The 18405-nt window shown below is 32.6% G+C and overlaps 1 protein-coding gene and 1 long non-coding RNA gene across 6 annotated transcripts in view; one reads left to right on the forward strand and one right to left on the reverse strand.

Annotated features, from left to right (window-relative positions):
* LOC138699906 (uncharacterized) overlaps positions 1–18405 on the forward strand; it is a 210872-nt gene that overhangs the window by 74941 nt on the left and 117526 nt on the right. The gene's annotated exons all lie outside the window — the stretch shown is intronic.
* LOC138699904 (uncharacterized) overlaps positions 1–18405 on the reverse strand; it is a 36974-nt gene that overhangs the window by 9705 nt on the left and 8864 nt on the right. For 3 of the 4 annotated variants that reach the window (XR_011332124.1, XR_011332123.1, XR_011332125.1), the window contains exons 2-3: positions 16327–18257; positions 7829–8318 (exon numbers count right to left, since the gene is read on the reverse strand). Coding sequence is in view for 1 of the 4 variants with exons in the window: in XM_069826101.1 (XP_069682202.1) it covers positions 7956–8318 (363 nt within the window). In the remaining 3 variants the exon portion in view is untranslated. Of the gene's footprint in view, positions 1–1217; positions 8319–16326; positions 18258–18405 lie in introns of those variants that run through there. The other variant, XM_069826101.1, reaches the window with a different exon arrangement.

Here is an 18405-nt window from a genome sequence, read left to right on the forward strand (position 1 = left end):
TTCCCCCTCCAATACATACATCGCCGATTAGCTACATATTCCACTAATCAGCTTCAGATGCATACAAACAATAAGGAGTAGTTCTTTTGATAAAATGAAAATGTTCATTGTTATTTGAAGGGTTCAGAACCATAGTGGGCCAAGCGCCATTTACTAAAACTGTATAAAACAAGGGTTAAAATGAAGTTATTACCATAATTCAATGGAAATATACAGCAAATAATATAAAGTATACACATTCAAATTAATGATATGTCAATCTTCATTAAACTTGAACCCTTGCTTTCTCCGTTTTCAATAAATGGCGCTTGGCCCTCTATGGCTCTGAACCCTTCATTTGTTATAATGAGATAGAATCATAATTGTATAATTTGTATGTTATTTTTATATGTATGGGTAAATTATTTTAGTTTGGGATTTATAAAGTTTATAATTACAAATTATTGTTTTTTTATATTATTTATTATTTTCTTGTTCTAATGCCGTGGATGATTGGAGCACATTTTTGTCGTTCTGCTTCACTGACATTGAGAGATGTTCTATTATTTTTCATTCGGTAGAGATATAATCCAAGCTCACACAATTTAACAGTTTGGGTACCAACGTCCTAGCTTTGATTATCGCCATCACTCTCCCATACGAACATTGTACGACCATTCACCTGTGTTTCTAACATGTGTTTTCTTAAGCCGTGACTCTACAGCATGCTATTTTCTTGTGAATGTTGTAGCCTCAGAAACCTTACAACAGAGTTAAGCTGACAACGGAGCCAATTCTTGAAGGTTGATTATAATTATCGTTATCACATCATAGGATAATTCGTTTTTGGATCAGTAGTCACCTCATCGGTCACACCTCAACTACAGGTATTATTATCAGGACTATAATTGGATTAAGTGCTAAAGAATTTATAGTCTAGGAACTCTAGGAAATATGAAGCTTGAAATATGAAAATCCTGTAAAGCCACTCTTTAAAATTACCATGAAGTCAGCTTCTTAGCTTCTTGACTGGATACTGAACCACTTTAAGCTCAGAGACTCTCAGAAAAAGGTGGGGCAAAGCAAATTAAGAAAAAAACGGAGAGGAGATTCATATGATCTCTGTTATTGCGTGTGACGTTTAAGCCTTTGCTTGGGTGTTATTGCAATTTTTAAAAAATTGGTTCCTATTTACGTAATTATGAATAAGACTGAGAGCGAAATAAATGTGATGCAAATTATGTGTTTTATTTTTAATGGATTTGTTCCTTATTAGTTTATTGAATAAAAATACAAATCTTCTGTACAAGTAGCTACAGTATTTACAATGAAATTACTGTGTTCCATCTTAATTGGTTTGATGAAAAACCGTCCGTGATAAGAAAAATAAACATACAATTCAATCGAAATAGTAAGTCTATCAATTAGCGGCTGTTTCGGTCCCACGTTTTCGTTAAACAGAAAGATAGGTAACATTTATGGGTACCTGACACTTGGGCCACGCTTTTTCGGTCATTGGTATCTTTGGGTCACTGCATATTGGTAATGACTTTTTGGGTAATTATGGCATATTGGTACCTAATTAGGTCATTATATCCTCAAAATAAAATGAAATGGAAGGAATAATTATTTTTATTTAAACAATTGCACAGGAATTTACTGTCTTAGTAGGTAGGCCTCTATTCCATTTTTCCCCTTTACTACCTCTGTCAGCCGCACGCTCACTTGATTTTCAGTTTGTAGGCCAATGCCCTTAAATAAACATGCAACTGTTCTCTGGTGTTGTAGTCCTCGTATCTTTCCACAATGGACACGATTTTCTCCTGGTTCTTGATGTATGTTTTGTTCAGGAGAGGTCTTACGTTTCTTTGCAAATTGTTTTTTCCGTTGCTAGGAAATGATTTTACTTCTACTCAGAAATTTTATTACATTTTGAAAACTGTTTTTTTCCGTTGCTATGAAATATCATTTAGATTGAATTTATTTCATAAGCAGTGACCGAGCAACATGACTTAAACAAAGCAATGACAAAAATGATAAAGTGACCCAAGTGACCGAGGTGCTGTACCAAAAAATTCGTGGTACGGAAATGGCCTATTACCGAAAATACTGTACCAAAAATTTCGGGGGACCGAAATGTCTTATTTACCTAAATGGTCTAATACCAAAAATGAAAAGTGATCCAAAAAGATGGACCGAAACAGCCTGAAACGAGTCTATCACTCTGGCAAACACCATGTCAATGTAAGACTATGATCCTTTGCTAAGCATGTGGCTTCAAAATAAAGTTCAAAATTCCATAACAGTTTATTCAGTTGTCCCTTGAGCATTAATGTTTAACGTTAAAAAATAAAGATTGTAGGAACAGAAAATCGTCACATCAGAAGTTTGACGCGGGTATTACAATTTTGAAAGTTTGTTGCCACTGGTAAGTGTACTGTTTTATTAAAATGTCTTTTACTAAAAGCAGTATTACATTTAAGACTTACGTTTCCACGTAAGTTCTAGACCTTTAGGGCCGTATTCATAGACATTCTTAGCGCGGGCTTCCGGTGGATGATCAACGAACTAAAGTTTTTCGTATTCATAAACCAATCTTGGCGATATGATATGATATGAATCCCGTACAAGTAACCAGTGGATAGCCGGGGCTAGTTTAGCACGCTCGTAGCGCGGGCTAGCGAAATGTCTATGAATAGCACCACTAGATTTCAAGAACAAGAACGAAAGCAACTTCTATGAATGAATGAATGAAGCAAGTATGAGCGAAATACAGTGATAGTAAAGTGAGTGGTGAGTAATGTTGGAAAATAAATAGGCTAATAATTTAGTACAATAATAGGATAATAAATGTTTAAAACAGTGGTTGATTAATCGACGAAGAAGAGGGATATTAGCTACTGACGTAGCTCAGTCGGCTAAGGCGTCATCTTCCAATCCGAAGTTGTGCTCGGGCGCGGTTTCTATTCGCCAATGTATTTGTATTTTGTAGACTTGGTTGAGTGAAAGAAAATGCCTCAAGGCCTTATCTCTGCCAGGCAAAATGAAATAAATTATTATTATTATTATTATTATTATATCCACCAATTAAAAGAGAGTGAAGTATGTTGCCTCCTACACTATTATTTATTTTTTGTTATAATTATTAATACAGTGCACTTTAATAATATTATGATTATTACTTCTGATACCATTCTGTTATCTCTGTTAGTTTCTAACATTATTTCAACATCATTGTGAATATAATGATAACCGCTTGAAAGAAGGAAAAAAAAAATTTTTGTTCGTTTTATAGGAATTAATTATCTAGCCTCAAATATTTGGCATGGTTATCTTTTAAACTATCGAGAGAGACAAAGCTTTTTCTCTACTCTTTATAAGTAGATATAACTGCTATCACTCCAATAATTTACCATATTCTTCTCGTTTTGAAAATTTATGTTGTTAATATCTTCATTATGAAATTGCAGTGGTAAAACTTTCGGCAGATAAGCAATAGGCCCTAATGATATCTAGCAGCCTTCTATGATATCAAAAGAGATTGACTTGTATCATGAAGTATGGTAACTATATTTCGTTCCATGATGTCTGACAGGTGAGTAAACATTGCCGACAGAGGAAGGGGGAGAGATAGTACATTGCTATTCAGCCAATTGAAGAGGTTACATTCCACGCTTGTCTTGAAGTTAGACGGAGGTAGAACGATTCAGATCGCTCAACTCAAGATATGCATAAAATGTGACCTCTGTCATTGGTTGAATAACAATTATCTTTGTCCCTTCCTCTGCCGGCAATGTTTACGTCGCCTGTCAGATATTATGGCACGCAGTATATTCAGAAATAGGTTCAGAACCTGAAATAGAAGTAGTTCATGTTTACAATTAATTTTATCTCGATTCCACGTTACATCCAAATTTCTCTTTGCGCAATTGCTTCTTTGTGTTGCAGGAAATGCCCTAAATGACCATAGTTGCCTCTGTAGGCCAAAACTCTACCATCGTCTCATTTTAGAACTCCTTATTTGCTTAAAGATGACATATGTATGTGCTGTATTCTTTGGCAGTCTTATTTATTACATGTTTGGCTTAGCATTTCTGCTTTAACGATTGATTTTAATACGTAATTTTTCACAAAAAAAATTCCACAATTAAAAATATAATTGATTTGGGCCCTCAATGTGTGTAGATACGCAAAGACTCTAGCCTACATACAGATGTAAATCTGTCACTTTCCGAATTGAGTAATCCTGTATTATTTGAAAATTAAATATCTTTGCCAAGTGAAATAAAGTAAATAACTTTTCCTTCCAGCGGCGAGTATTTTGATCATTATAGTCTATTTGGAACACGCTGAGAGCAAGCATCAACAAAACTCACCCGAACTCGGCTAGACGTTCGACTCTGATAGGCTGATGCACACGGTCTCAGCGTATCAAAATCGAACAGCTAGCTGAAGGCCAAGTGAATGCCTCACGCTTCCATTTGCGTCAGCCTATTAGAGTCGAATGACGGGCTGAGAATCGAGTGAGTGTTGTTGATGCTTGCTCTCAGCGAGTTCCAAATATGCTACAATAATAGATTTCATATTATTGAACATTACCTTTCATTTCTTGGCACACCTACATTCTCTCTAAGCCAATACTACCCTTTTTCTTTATTATAATTGTGAGTCTCTAGTCACATTACTAGTGACTTCACTACACATCATTGTTATATTGTTCAAAATAAAATGCCAATATTTAGGAAGAGTAGGTTTTGAAGAAAAAATACTGACTAGAGTTTTTATTACTGGTTTTCGAACAAAGAAGGGCTTTGTAGTGTTCGTTTACGCGATTACTGATCATTTGTATGGATCAAATTACTATTATCGGTGTTTCACTCGATAGTCGTCCTTCGATACGGTAGTAAAGGCAATGAAAAATCATAAACTCTTTTTTCATTAAAGTTGAGTTTATATTATTCAACTTTTAACTAGCCTACCTTATTAGCTAACTGTTGCCTTAGAACAAAATAATGGTTTATCTATTTAAAACACACAATTCAACGTGCGTCTACACAAGTATCCCAAAAACTAATTACGCCATTTAAATATCGTAGATTTAGTAAACCAGGTGCAACAAGTGCCTGAAGTATAATGAAGTATACTGCATAGAGCGACTTCAAAACAGAACCAGTAGTAAATTTTTAAGTATGAGTAATAAATTAAAATGTTATCTTTTTGTAATGGAATTTAAATTCCGTGATTTGTGTAGCTAATGGAATCAGCATTCGAAATAATCCATATTATTTTTGGAGGAATTCCAGTATCTTCTGAAAACCTTATTTTAACTTTCGACAGGCCTAACTGTTCGATTGTACATCCAATAGAAGTACCTACTCTTCACATGGAATTCATACTGAAGAATCACTAATCTCTGCGTAACTGAACTTTACATTTTTATCAGTGGCATGGTGTGATCAATGTTCTTGTGCTTAATTAGACCTATAGCACGTAGAGCACCATTATACTTGACCTCTATCTTCATATACAGTAAGAAAACTGAGCCACATATCCTCAGAAAATACTTATAAATAGACCATCTTTTCTTAAGGGGACACGGAATTGGCTATCTTGACAATGTTAAATTATGTCTTGCATATGGAAAATTGTCTCAAAACTGTTGAAGTTAGACAGTTAATATTTACTGCTCATGAACACACAAATTGACTTCATACTGAAAGAGTATTTTCTCTTTAATTTATTTCACTACTGAGAATTTTTTTTCCGATTCGTATTTTTTTTCAAGACTTTTTAGTATATTATCCATTGCAACATCTCCAAAATTTGACTAATTTTAAAAATATTGCGTACATGTAAAACATCCAAATAAACAACTCCTGAAAACTTGAACTTTCTGGATTGAACAGAAACTGACAAAAATTTCGTTTTGCATGAAAAAACTAAATTTACGAATATAGGGCTAAGCGTTAAAATTATACCACGCTACCTTCTCAGAAAAAAGAAAAGTTAACATGGATATAATTTCATTATAACCATACTATATGACAAATTATTTCAAAGAAGAAATAATTATTTGAAAAAAAATAATAATAAATAATTTTCAGGCAAAAATGCGTAAATTTAAGAATAATGTTTTAAAATTAAGACTCGTATACTTCACAGAAAATTGAAAAATTAAAATGCATACAGTTTCAGTATAGTTATATGTGATATACTATTTTAAAGAGAGAAAAGTAAATAATATAGGGTAAAGATTGGTAATATCATGATACGAGTAATATTGTGATAGTTCTTTTTGAGAATTTATTACAGTTTTACTGAGCGAGAGGAAGATCGGTTTTTTGCGTTAACGTATTAAGGGAATGTTCATACGCAAGATTTTGAACAAAAGAGGTCCTTCTGTCGCTCAGTAAAATTGTTATAATTTCTCAAAAACAATTATCACAATATTACTCGTATCACAGTATTACCAACCTTTACCCTATTGGAGAAATAAAAAAATAATAAAAATGTTCACCCTAAATCCAATTCTGTTTCCCGTTGAGACTTTTGCTAATTGCTAGGGAATAGCTGTATGCGTGGAATTGTAAATTTGTCTAACTAAACATTTCTCCTTAAGCTCTGAACTCTGTAGACCAAAATCTGAAGAATTAATAAAGTTTCTGAGAGTTTGAACTAAAATGTGGCCTACAATTCACAGATTCGGAAATATAAATCGTTACATTGTGTTTACGTGCTGCTATTATTCGAATAATGTTCAAGCTTTCTGAATTGGTATTGGCCCTATAGTTGTTTTTTTTTTATTTTCAGGTACTTAAATGTAAAAATAAAATGTACAATAATTATTTATGTAACAAGTATATGAAGGTTATATCATAACAAACATTTTTGTGTAATTTTAAGCTGAAAATAAACAAGATACTTCAGCATCAAGTTAGAAAGTAATAATATAGTCCTAACAAATGTGGCCTACAATTCACAGATTCAGAAATATAAATCGTGACACATGCAAGACGCAGATCGTGAGATGAGAAGAACATTTTTGACGTTGGAATAGTTGAAAAAAGTGACAGAGATTTAAGTAACCGCACAATATGGATACAGTTATTGCCTAAAGCCTTGGTTTTTCTCAACCGAAGTATGCGACGTGCGAGGTGCGAGGCCCGCCTCGCACAAATTCAGACTACACGAGAGATAGTGAGTGGTTTCTATAACTGCGAGGTGCGCAGACCTCGCATCTCGCAGTTACAGAAACCACTCACTATCTCTCGTGTAGTCCGGATTTTTGCGAGGTGGGCCTCGCATCTCGCACGTCGCATGCGTCGGTTCAGAAAAACCAAGGCTTAAAATAGAATTTCTAATCATTGTGGAAAGGAAAACAGCGCAGTTAACTTGCTGCTGCCATTTAGGAGGATAACGAGAGAAATATTGCCAAGACAATGACAGAAAAAACTGCTTTAGAAAGGCGAAGACGATCCATAATGAGTAAGTCTTTGTGGAAGACAGAACATTATTTATTATGAACCGGATCGTCAAGTGATTAATTAAATAGATGATTGATTTAATTTTTAAAATTTCAGAAAGTCTACGAACCAATCAGAATTAAACTTAAGAGACGAAAGGGAAGTTTAATTTTGTACTAAATTTAAATTTCAATTTCAATCTGATAGTCTTGCACTATGTCGACCACATGCCTAGAACATCCCACTGCATGTGAATGTATCTTGTTTGTTTAACTCAAAATTACTCACAATAATAAATGAATGGACCTATCTGTAAATCTTAAATGTAAATATTTATAGCATTCGTTGTTTATCAATAATCTTTCCTCATCCCTACCGGTACTTACATCTGTTGAGAATGATTGAATTGTTTCGTGTGTTCAGTTTTCTAACTTATAATCCGAGTATGAAAAGCGGTTGATACATTTCACTTATCACAGTAAAGACGTGTCCATCCCTTGCGTTGATCTACTGTTAGTACAACCTAGGGTGAAAGTAGCCATACTCGTAACCATTCGCGTACTGAGGTACCCTCTGCTGATTAGCTAAATTCTCCAGCATACTGTCAATGTATGGTGGATATCCGTTCACGAAATTATCAGGGTTTCCGTTCACACCTTTTGGATAGCTGCTTGGGTTTCGTTTCTCGTACGCAGAGGATTCGTAGAACATATTAGGCCCGGGATACATGTAGTAAGGTCCATTGGGGTCCCAATGCTGGACAGGCGCCTCTTGTCGTAGTTGTGTGTTATCTTGGTTCGAGCCCGTCACAGCCGGGGCTGACATCACACCAGAATTAGCAGCAAGACAAGTTACCAGAGTAAGAACTGGAACTATCTGGAAAAAAAGATGTTCTTGACTTTTTCTTGAAATGCTGTGCACATATCACGTTCAAAATGCAAAACATATAAGTAAATTATCCACTTTCTATATTTAACGTATCCTTCAAGCTAAAGTCCGTTAAAACAACAGTTTTAGTTTGAGTGGAAAAAAATTCCAGCCCATTGGAAATAACTAAGGGCAGCAGAGCGCAGCACTCACAATGCAATTTCATTGCACAGTAATAGTAATCCATTGGCAAATGTCGTTATATCTAATTGAAATCTTTTTTGGCTAGAACGAAAGAAACTTTTATCTTCTTTGTCATTCGAGCTATCAAAACGATCTTTCTTTTAAAAAAAAGATAAAAATACATATTTTTTAGTTAAAAAGTGTGTATAATATGGAATGAGAAATACAATTTATATTTATTAAAATAAAATTACCTTCACTAGTTTTGCGGCTGGACAAAGATGATTTTGGAACTGAAGTGTGAGCAGTTCTTATTTTATGTACAGTTGCAATTGCATTTAAACCTTAGATTAGGCTAATGAATTATACATAAAATTATAGTTTGAATAATTCTATTACCCTATGGCCTATAAACAAAATTTTTATTCTAGTGTATATTACGAAACACTTTCAGTTATTTACGGAAAAATGTACTATTGTTTTCTCTATTTAGTCAGGTGTTTCTAGTTTAATGAAATGAAAAAAGAATTCAAACAGTATTGCTAGGGACAGTTTAGATATATTACTTTCATCCTCTATCATCACATTAATATTCTCATCCATCGTTATTCTGAAAGTAAAACAGATAAATTAGCAAAGTATAAAATATTCATAAAAGCAATAGTTAATCTTTAAAATGACAGATAGGCTAAACCTTGGTAATTTCATGGCAGTGGTTATTTCGTGATATTTTTCCTAGCTCTTTCGTGAACTAACCATTGGTCTTACGAGATTCAAATTTCCGCCAAGAGATTGGTTATGTTGTCCGGTTTCCAGAAACATACAGCTACGCTTGTAAAGCAGCTGCAGTAGTTCACGAACTTACCAAGGCTTACCAATAAATTAATAAAGTTGAACCTGTTGGTACAAAACGACTATATTAATATACAGCTGTTTTCCAGTGTTGTTAACATATTATTTTCTCCTACTTGCGTATTTATTAAAGCCACATGATTTTATTATAAATGAAAATAAATTACCCTGACGGTTATACAAAAAGTATGTAGGCCTAGCTACTTTTGCCGACTTGAAGTTTGAGGTTGCCATTTTGTCATAATGATTTAGCTGTTTTTGCAGTTGTAAATCTGACTGATGGATATAACTTCAATTGCAATTGGCCACAGTAGTGATGTAACTTCTCTTGCAACTTGATCTACTTTTATTCCTCGATTTGTATGTGGTTATAACAATTGTTTCATATATTTAAAACTTTAAATTCGTAACCAAGAAGGAAAGGAATCCAGGCTGCTTTTGCCAATAGCCTATTCAAATGTCACTAGTTTTTCTTTCTTTTGTTTCAATTTGTCTAAAATACCCGAACCCCAAAAATTAGTTTCCAAATGACTGACAATTGAATAAATTATATCTCATCGGAAATAACTGTTAATATACAGGCTCACAGCTGCATAGCGCAATTCATTGCACAATGTAAGTGTGAAAAGTTAGGGCCTACTGTTTATTTTGTTTAAATTAATCTGAAATGTCAGATTTCAAACAGCAGTTTTCAAATAACAGTTTGACAAATCAACAAATTCCAGCCCATGGGAAATAATTGAAAGGGTAAGAATGATACAGTCCTAAGCCACACAGGCAAAATTTTACAGGAGAGAGTATTGAAGGTTTAGAGTCCAATGCTATTAGGTGTGGTATCATAATTTCTTCGGCGTATACTTACGTCATTTGTTAAGTAATTTTTATAATATTTTACTGGTAGCTTCACCATACGTGTAAGAAGTGAACTCGCACAAAAAAACATGTTTGTTAAAAGTGTGGCTATGGACTATCTCATGCTTACCCCTTCATCTGTTTGTCTACGGGCTAAGAACACAGTACACAGAATAAATTTAACAGTATGTGTGAAAATGTATTCTTTCTCCTGTTTCGATACATCTTAAATACCATATCCAGAAAGAACAGTTTACAAATGACAGTTTGACAAATTAAGAAATTCTATTCCATCGGGAATAACTGTTAACCTACAGGCTAAGAGCACTATAACGCAGTACATGTCTTTCAGTTCGTTTCACAATGTAACCACAGTCTAGTATATACAGTCGCGAAACTCAATACGTAGTAAATATGCGAAACTCAATACGTAGTAAATATGCAAACATTAGATAGTTGCTCACCACTAGGATCGCTAATATTGCCTCATTACAGGCAATGCAAAATAGAACCGTCACAGTCTATTGTTTCTAACACCCTCAAAACTCAAGCTTCGTGACTGTATATAGTAGACTGTGATGTAATTGTGAAAAGTTGTTCAGACATAAATCTATTAAAATATTAGTTCCTGAAAAATCAAGTATTTTCAGTTATGACACTTTAGAATCCAGGGTGCAATATTTCATACACCATGAAATTTCCCCTAATTTCAGCAAAATATTAAATATTTTTTTAGCCTTTCTTCTGTGGAAACGATGGTAAAATTTTCCCGGAGAAAGAAAAATTTTCCCCGACTTAATCATCTTTGTGATTATTTATTTTCATAACAAGCATAAATGACAAACTGTAATTTCCAAACGCTGTAGACAAAAGAAGGTAATCGATAAGAAATTTTTTTTTTTTTTTTTACTTCACGACACGCTGAATGCCTGGACGTTAAACCTGATTAATATTTAATGGTTCTGTTTATAAAGTTATATGACACTCTGACAGATTACTAAATATACGTAAATGAGCAAAACGACTCACATCTGACTTGTGGTGATCTACATTTATACTGAAAAAGAATCTGAAAAAAAAAACACTCAAGCAAAAGACTTTAAAGAGAAAACTCATATTACAGCTTCATGAAGTAATGCATGAAGAATAACTCTACTGGAAACTTGATTTTATATTACATAATTGCATGCTTACACGAGAAAACAAAAGTGAAAAAGTAGTGATTTTACTAATAATCAGAAAATTGAACTCTATTAAATATACTGTAAAGATAAGTCACATAGTGATAGTTTTACTTCAACATTCAAAGCAATTTTATAAATGATATTTATTGCAAGGGATATTTAAATTTATAATCCAAAGTTAATCATTTAAATTAGAATCTTAATGTTTTCCATATTATTTTATTGACGAAGGTGAATGTTAATTTACAGGGTTATTCAAAAGTCACTAAAGACTTGAACGTCCATAAATTTAGCACGGCTTTCGGTGCTGACTCCGGACTCATTTCACCGGCATTATCACCTTCATATCATTCAGACGCTAAATAATTTAGATGTTGATACAGCGTCGTAAAATAACCCAATAAAATAAAAATAAAAATTTAGCACGAAGTAAATATTTTATAGATAAACAATAATACAATTGTTAATAAAATAAAGATTAATTTTCACTCAAACGTGCTTAAATTACTTCAGTAGCAAACAACTGAATTGATAGATTAAAAGTAGTTATAATCTGCTGTATGAGAGTGTCTAAAATCCAATGAAAGCAAAAGAAAGGGAAAAAGAAGAGTTGTAGATGATAGGAAAGAAACAGTTATTGATTAATATGGTATGAATATGGGAAGAATTTTGATGACCTGTAAATTATCAAAAAATCCCGTATAATGAGACATTTATGACTTAAAATAGTTCAAAAAGCCCTAGAAACGAAAGAAAGACCTACAAATTTAATCCATACTATATTTCAGGGTGAACTGAATCATTGTCAATACAATAGTTTTTCTACTACTAGTTGATTTTTAGTATATTTGTAACTATGTAGTTTTCTGTCTGCTCACTATAATGTCATGAAAATTTACAGAATTATTTTGTTCTTTTTCAAATGTACATTTTAAAGTAAACAGTTGATTATTAATATTTATAATGCTTAAAAGTACTTCATCTACTCTTCAAATATTTACTCGAGTTGTGGCTCATATTGTACATACACAATTTTACAGTATTCTTGTGGTTATTTATAGATCTTGTTCACTTTCATGTTAACGTGATGTATTTATGATTCCAATATAGCACTTATTGACTCTATTGGAAAGATTCCTTGTGACAAACAGATTAATAGTTATTTATCCAACAAGTGGATAATCTTGATGATTATGGCATGAGTTAATGTTTGTCGCACGAACGATAGTGAATGCGATAATTTTTACGAGTGTCATAATAAGATTATCCACGAGTTGGATACAACACTCTATGGCATCTTAGCATTATAAATTGTAGGAAAGAAATTCAATTCGGGATCCATATCTGACAAATTGTCTTCATATGTTCGTATGGATTAGTTGCGCCTGGCCTTGGTAGGCTAAAGAGTAATGGATGACCTTACAGGTTATGTTAAAATGTTTCTTTATTTTGTTAATGTAGTTTCTCTGAACCACAGAACTGTTTTATGTGATATTCGAAAAGTGACACAAAATTGTTAAAGATTGGAAATAAATGATACGTTACCTTCTGTCCTGCATTTCATTTCTTGTTACGTCGCGCGCAGAAACGATAGCCAAGATAGCAAGAGTTCCGGTATTACGCCATAGCAAATACGTCATTGCTTTTATCAGCACGCGTGCCATAATAAGGAAATTACGCATGATTTTCGATGTAATAACGACCTGTTTATAATGCTAGGATGGCATAAAAATATAGGTTATACGTAGTTTATTCTGAGTAGGAAAATAAGTTTTGTACTGCTTCATATTTAGACTAGTAATATTAATAATTCTCATAATTGGATTATAGTGTCAACATTGAAGTATGCTATATAAATTCATTCATTCAATCATGCATGCATTCATTCATTCGTTCATTCATTCATTCATTCATTCATTCATTCATTCATGTTTCTAACACCCTATCTGTGTATTAATTAATTAGTGTATTTATTATTTATTTAGTATCAATTTTATATAGAGCATTGTACGTAAATTATTTTACTTGATGTAGTCTCCGCCAATTAGGCTTTGCTAACTTTCATTTTCTTTTACTGTGCTGCAGTACAATAAACATCTCATGTAAATTTTCAGAACTGAAACTCCGACAATTTTGTGTTAACAGAGCCTTATACATGGGAAATTTTCTTTCTACCTCAACTGAAATAATAGGGGCAACTTAAAATATATAATATCAGTCATAAAAACACTGTCATTTGCCACCCGTCAAAGTTCTTCAGATAGAAATTTTGGTATGGAGCACATCATTGTATATCCTAAATTTTTATTTAAAAGTTTCGTTATCTTTTCAATTATTATCTTGCCAATATGTCTATAAATGCCCTGCGATAATTTGTGTTCCAAACTAGCATGTATAGCCGGAAGAATCTATATATTGCAGGGGCTGGTTGGACTGGTCCGGAAGTTAAAATGGCATGAGTGAATAGAAAAACGATTAAAATATGTAGGGCCTACAAATTAATGGGTATTGGTGACCAAAATATGTAGAGAAAATATCGGAGCTAATGAAAAATGAAATATTGACCTTAATAGTGATGTGTAACCAAAATTAAACAAAAATACTCCAAAAATAACCGAAAAAGCAAAAATGTATGTGTATACATACTTTTTTTAGTATGTATACACCTAAGCGGCCATGTTAACGTAAAAAATGATGGAATTTCATCATAATCCTAGTCCTAATTATAAAGATGGAAAATGAAATGACTTTTCTTGAGAGAATCTATAGGAGGAAAGAACAAAACAATAATTAAGGAATGAAAAAGAAAGAAACAAGGACAATAAAAAGAAGAGAAAGAAAGAGATAAAAACAGTCTGGCGATTTAATAATATCTGTGAAGAATAAGGTTAATCAAAAGTCATGCAATACTTAAAAATCCTCTTTGTTAAGAAGTAAGTTTATAGAAAGCTAGTAAAGAGCTTTGTCATAAAATACTGCGGTTAATTAGATATAAGCTGATTCATGAGAATACGCCACATTGTTGAGTACGTAACTCATCTCCTGTCGCCTTGCAATTTATTCACACTACGTTACAAATCCTAAATTTTGTCTAATTTCCTGGACTTCTTGTAAAAACGTGTAGCATTCACATCATTTTCTATAGACTCTGGCATAACAGAACGTTTTTTATCTACCACGGAATAGGCATCTCCATTTTTTTCACATTAGCACATTGTAGAATCCATACCTCTATTTATTAGAATCCTGAATCTTCTTATTTTGCAGGAATAATTCCTATTATATTCACAGCAATACTAAATAATACCAATTCGCGTTGAAGAGACCATTATTTATCTATCTATCTATCTATCTATCTATCTATCTATCTATCTATCTATCTATCTATCTATCTATCTATCTATCTATCTATCTATCTATCTATCTATCTATCTATCTATCTATCTATCTATCTATCTATCTATCTATCTATCTATCTATCTATCTATCTATCTATCTATCTATCTATCTATCTATCTATCTATCTATCTATCTATCTATCTATCTATCTATCTATCTATCTATCTATCTATCTATCTATCTATCTATCTATCTATCTATCTATCTATCTATCTATCTATCTATCTATCTATCTATCTATCTATCTATCTATCTATCTATCTATCTATCTATCTATCTATCTATCTATCTATCTATCTATCTATCTATCTATCTATCTATCTATCTATCTATCTATCTATCTATCTATCTATCTATCTATCTATCTATCTATCTATCTATCTATCTATCTATCTATCTATCTATCTATCTATCTATCTATCTATCTATCTATCTATCTATCTATCTATCTATCTATCTATCTATCTATCTATCTATCTATCTATCTATCTATCTATCTATCTATCTATCTATCTATCTATCTATCTATCTATCTATCTATCTATCTATCTATCTATCTATCTATCTATCTATCTATCTATCTATCTATCTATCTATCTATCTATCTATCTATCTATCTATCTATCTATCTATCTATCTATCTATCTATCTATCTATCTATCTATCTATCTATCTATCTATCTATCTATCTATCTATCTATCTATCTATCTATCTATCTATCTATCTATCTATCTATCTATCTATCTATCTATCTATCTATCTATCTATCTATCTATCTATCTATCTATCTATCTATCTATCTATCTATCTATCTATCTATCTATCTATCTATCTATCTATCCATCCATCCATCCATCCATCCATCCATCCATCCATCCATCCATCCATCCATCCATCCATCCATCCATCCATCCATCCATCCATCCATCCATCCATCCATCCATCCATCCATCCATCCATCCATCCATCCATCCATCCATCCATCCATCCATCCATCCATCCATCCATCCACCCATCCACCCACCCACCCACCCATCTATCCATCTATCTATCTATCTATCTACCTACCTACCTATCTATCTATTTATCTATCTATTTATCTCTCTTTTTATCTATTTGCCTGTTTATCTGTTTATCTATTTCCATTTTATCTATTTAATTAATTATTTATCTATTAATCTAGTTATCCAATTATCTGTTTGTCTAATTTATTTATTTATTTACTAATTCATTTGATATACCAAAGCATCGATAGTGAATCAAATTGAAATAGAAGTTTTACTTGATATAAACCCACTATTTTGTTAACAAAATTATATTTTTTCCTTTAAACTTACTGCTTACTATCGTTAGAAGACTTTCAAAATCTTCATGACTTTTGAATTACCCTAAACATTAAAACTGCACTTTTCAATACAGTACACGGCAATTAGACGGAAATAGACCTTCATAATTGCGAACCTACACCTTGAAGGAATCACATATAATGTAAACTATAATAGTACTAGTTTAATGTGGTAAGGTGGCAGCCCCACCATTGACGTACCTAGCTTTAAACCGGCCATGAGTTTCGAGCAGTGTCTGGAACAGTCTATAACTTCTGGATTTCTATCTTCCAGCAGGAACATGCTTTTACAAACTTAATAATTTCAGCTGGTGTAGATAGTAGTGATAAAATCGCGAATACAAAATGATCACCACGAATACAAAATAGTTTTTCTTCGGTAACTGTGTTTCATACATTTAATTTTTGCTCATTCGAATGATTCTTAGAAGATTTTCAGTAGATTGTGTTTTAATAAACCATGTAGTGAGCTACTTTTTTGGTTTCCTTCAAGATTTGTGTATGAATTTACGCAAAATTGATCATCTAAAGATACATACATTGGGATTTAGGGTAAAGGTTGGTAATACTGTGATACGAGTAATATTGTGATAATTCTTTTTAAGAATTTATTACAATTTTACTGAGCGAGAGAAGGACATATTTTGTTCAAAATCTTGCCCATGAACATTCCCTTAATACGTTAACGCAAAGAACCGATCTTCCTCTCGCTCAGTAAAATTGTAATAAATTCTCAAAAAGAACCATCACAATATTACTCGTATCACGATATCACCAACCTTTACCCTACTTCTTGCAATGGCATTTATAACGAAAAAATTACGAAAACCTTTGTTACATGTTTTACTAGTATTAATCTTTGGCAAATCGCATGTTACAGACTAGCAACAATTTAATTGCACTTTAATAAATACATGATATTTTTAAGTACGACTTCAGTATAATATTATTTTTATGTAAAATTTGTGATGCTGTAATGAATGAAAGTGTAAAAATATAAATACGCAATCCATATTTTTATATACGAGTATCCTGTTAATAAAATGATATAATTATATATCGAGAGTTTATAATTCGTTACATTATTTGAAAACGAACTCTTTAAATGTATAGCTAGCCTTCTGTCACTATAAAATGTCCCATAATTTCATATCGATGGACATACATTTCGTTTCAGAATTACGTGTAAAAACAATTTACAGTTTTTTGTATAATAATCGTATATTCTACTTTAACATCATCTCAAATCATGGTGTTTTAATTTACAGACTCCTGAGTAAAAATTCTATAATTGGTATACAGTGTTGTATACAATTTGTTTTAATCAAAACTTCATATTCTTATCATATTTAAATTATTAAAGAATCGTAAGTTAATATTTCTTATAATTTTGTATTATATTTCCCTACAGTGTTCCAGAATTCGTATTGAGTGAATATAGGCTTACGTTACATCTACTTCAAAAATGTTCAATTGCAGTATCTACTTCTACATTTGTATAGAAATTTATAGATGGGAAGACAACAGTTATACAATACTGTAGTCCGCACTGACCTATGTATAAACTATGTCGTTAATTCAATTAGCATTAAAATAGTAATTAATTAACGAAGTTTTTATCGTCCATATCCAAAAGGATACCCGTTTCCGAAGGGATAACCATTCCCATTTTGATATCCGTTTCCGTATGGATATCCACTTCCATAGGGATATCCGCTTCCATAGGGATATCCGCTTCCATAGGGATATCCGCTTCCGTATGGATATTGACTACCTGATTGATATTCATTTCCATAAGGATTTCCATATCCATTAGGATAACCATATGGATAGCCGTATCTGTTTTGGTAGCCGTATGCATTGGGATATCCGTACGGGTTTGGATTGAAGTATTCAAATGGACCTCCGTAAATATTCTGAGGTATGTAATTATTTGGATTAATTTGTGAACTCTGGGAATCAGTATTTGTATTCGTATTACATAGCAACTTCCAATTTTGTCCTAATAATTGTATGCAATCAAGGGATATATTCTGTGATATGTTCCGAGAAGGAGTGCTTGTGGTTGGTTGTACGACTTGTCCTGTTGCCACTGCAGCGAATATCATAACCTCTAGAAGAATTGGCACGACCTGGAACAAGTTATCACAGGTCATCAGAAATTTATCTCGTGAATGATTTCGAAATTTGATAAAATTAATGACCTCTTGCATCATCTCCCAATTGAACCAGTAGTGTATGGCTTAAAATGTTTTGCAGCAGTTAGATTTCAAACACTGA

The sequence above is a fragment of the Periplaneta americana genome, chromosome 5 (genome assembly GCF_040183065.1).
Source record: "Periplaneta americana isolate PAMFEO1 chromosome 5, P.americana_PAMFEO1_priV1, whole genome shotgun sequence".
NCBI lineage: Eukaryota > Metazoa > Arthropoda > Insecta > Blattodea > Blattidae > Periplaneta > Periplaneta americana.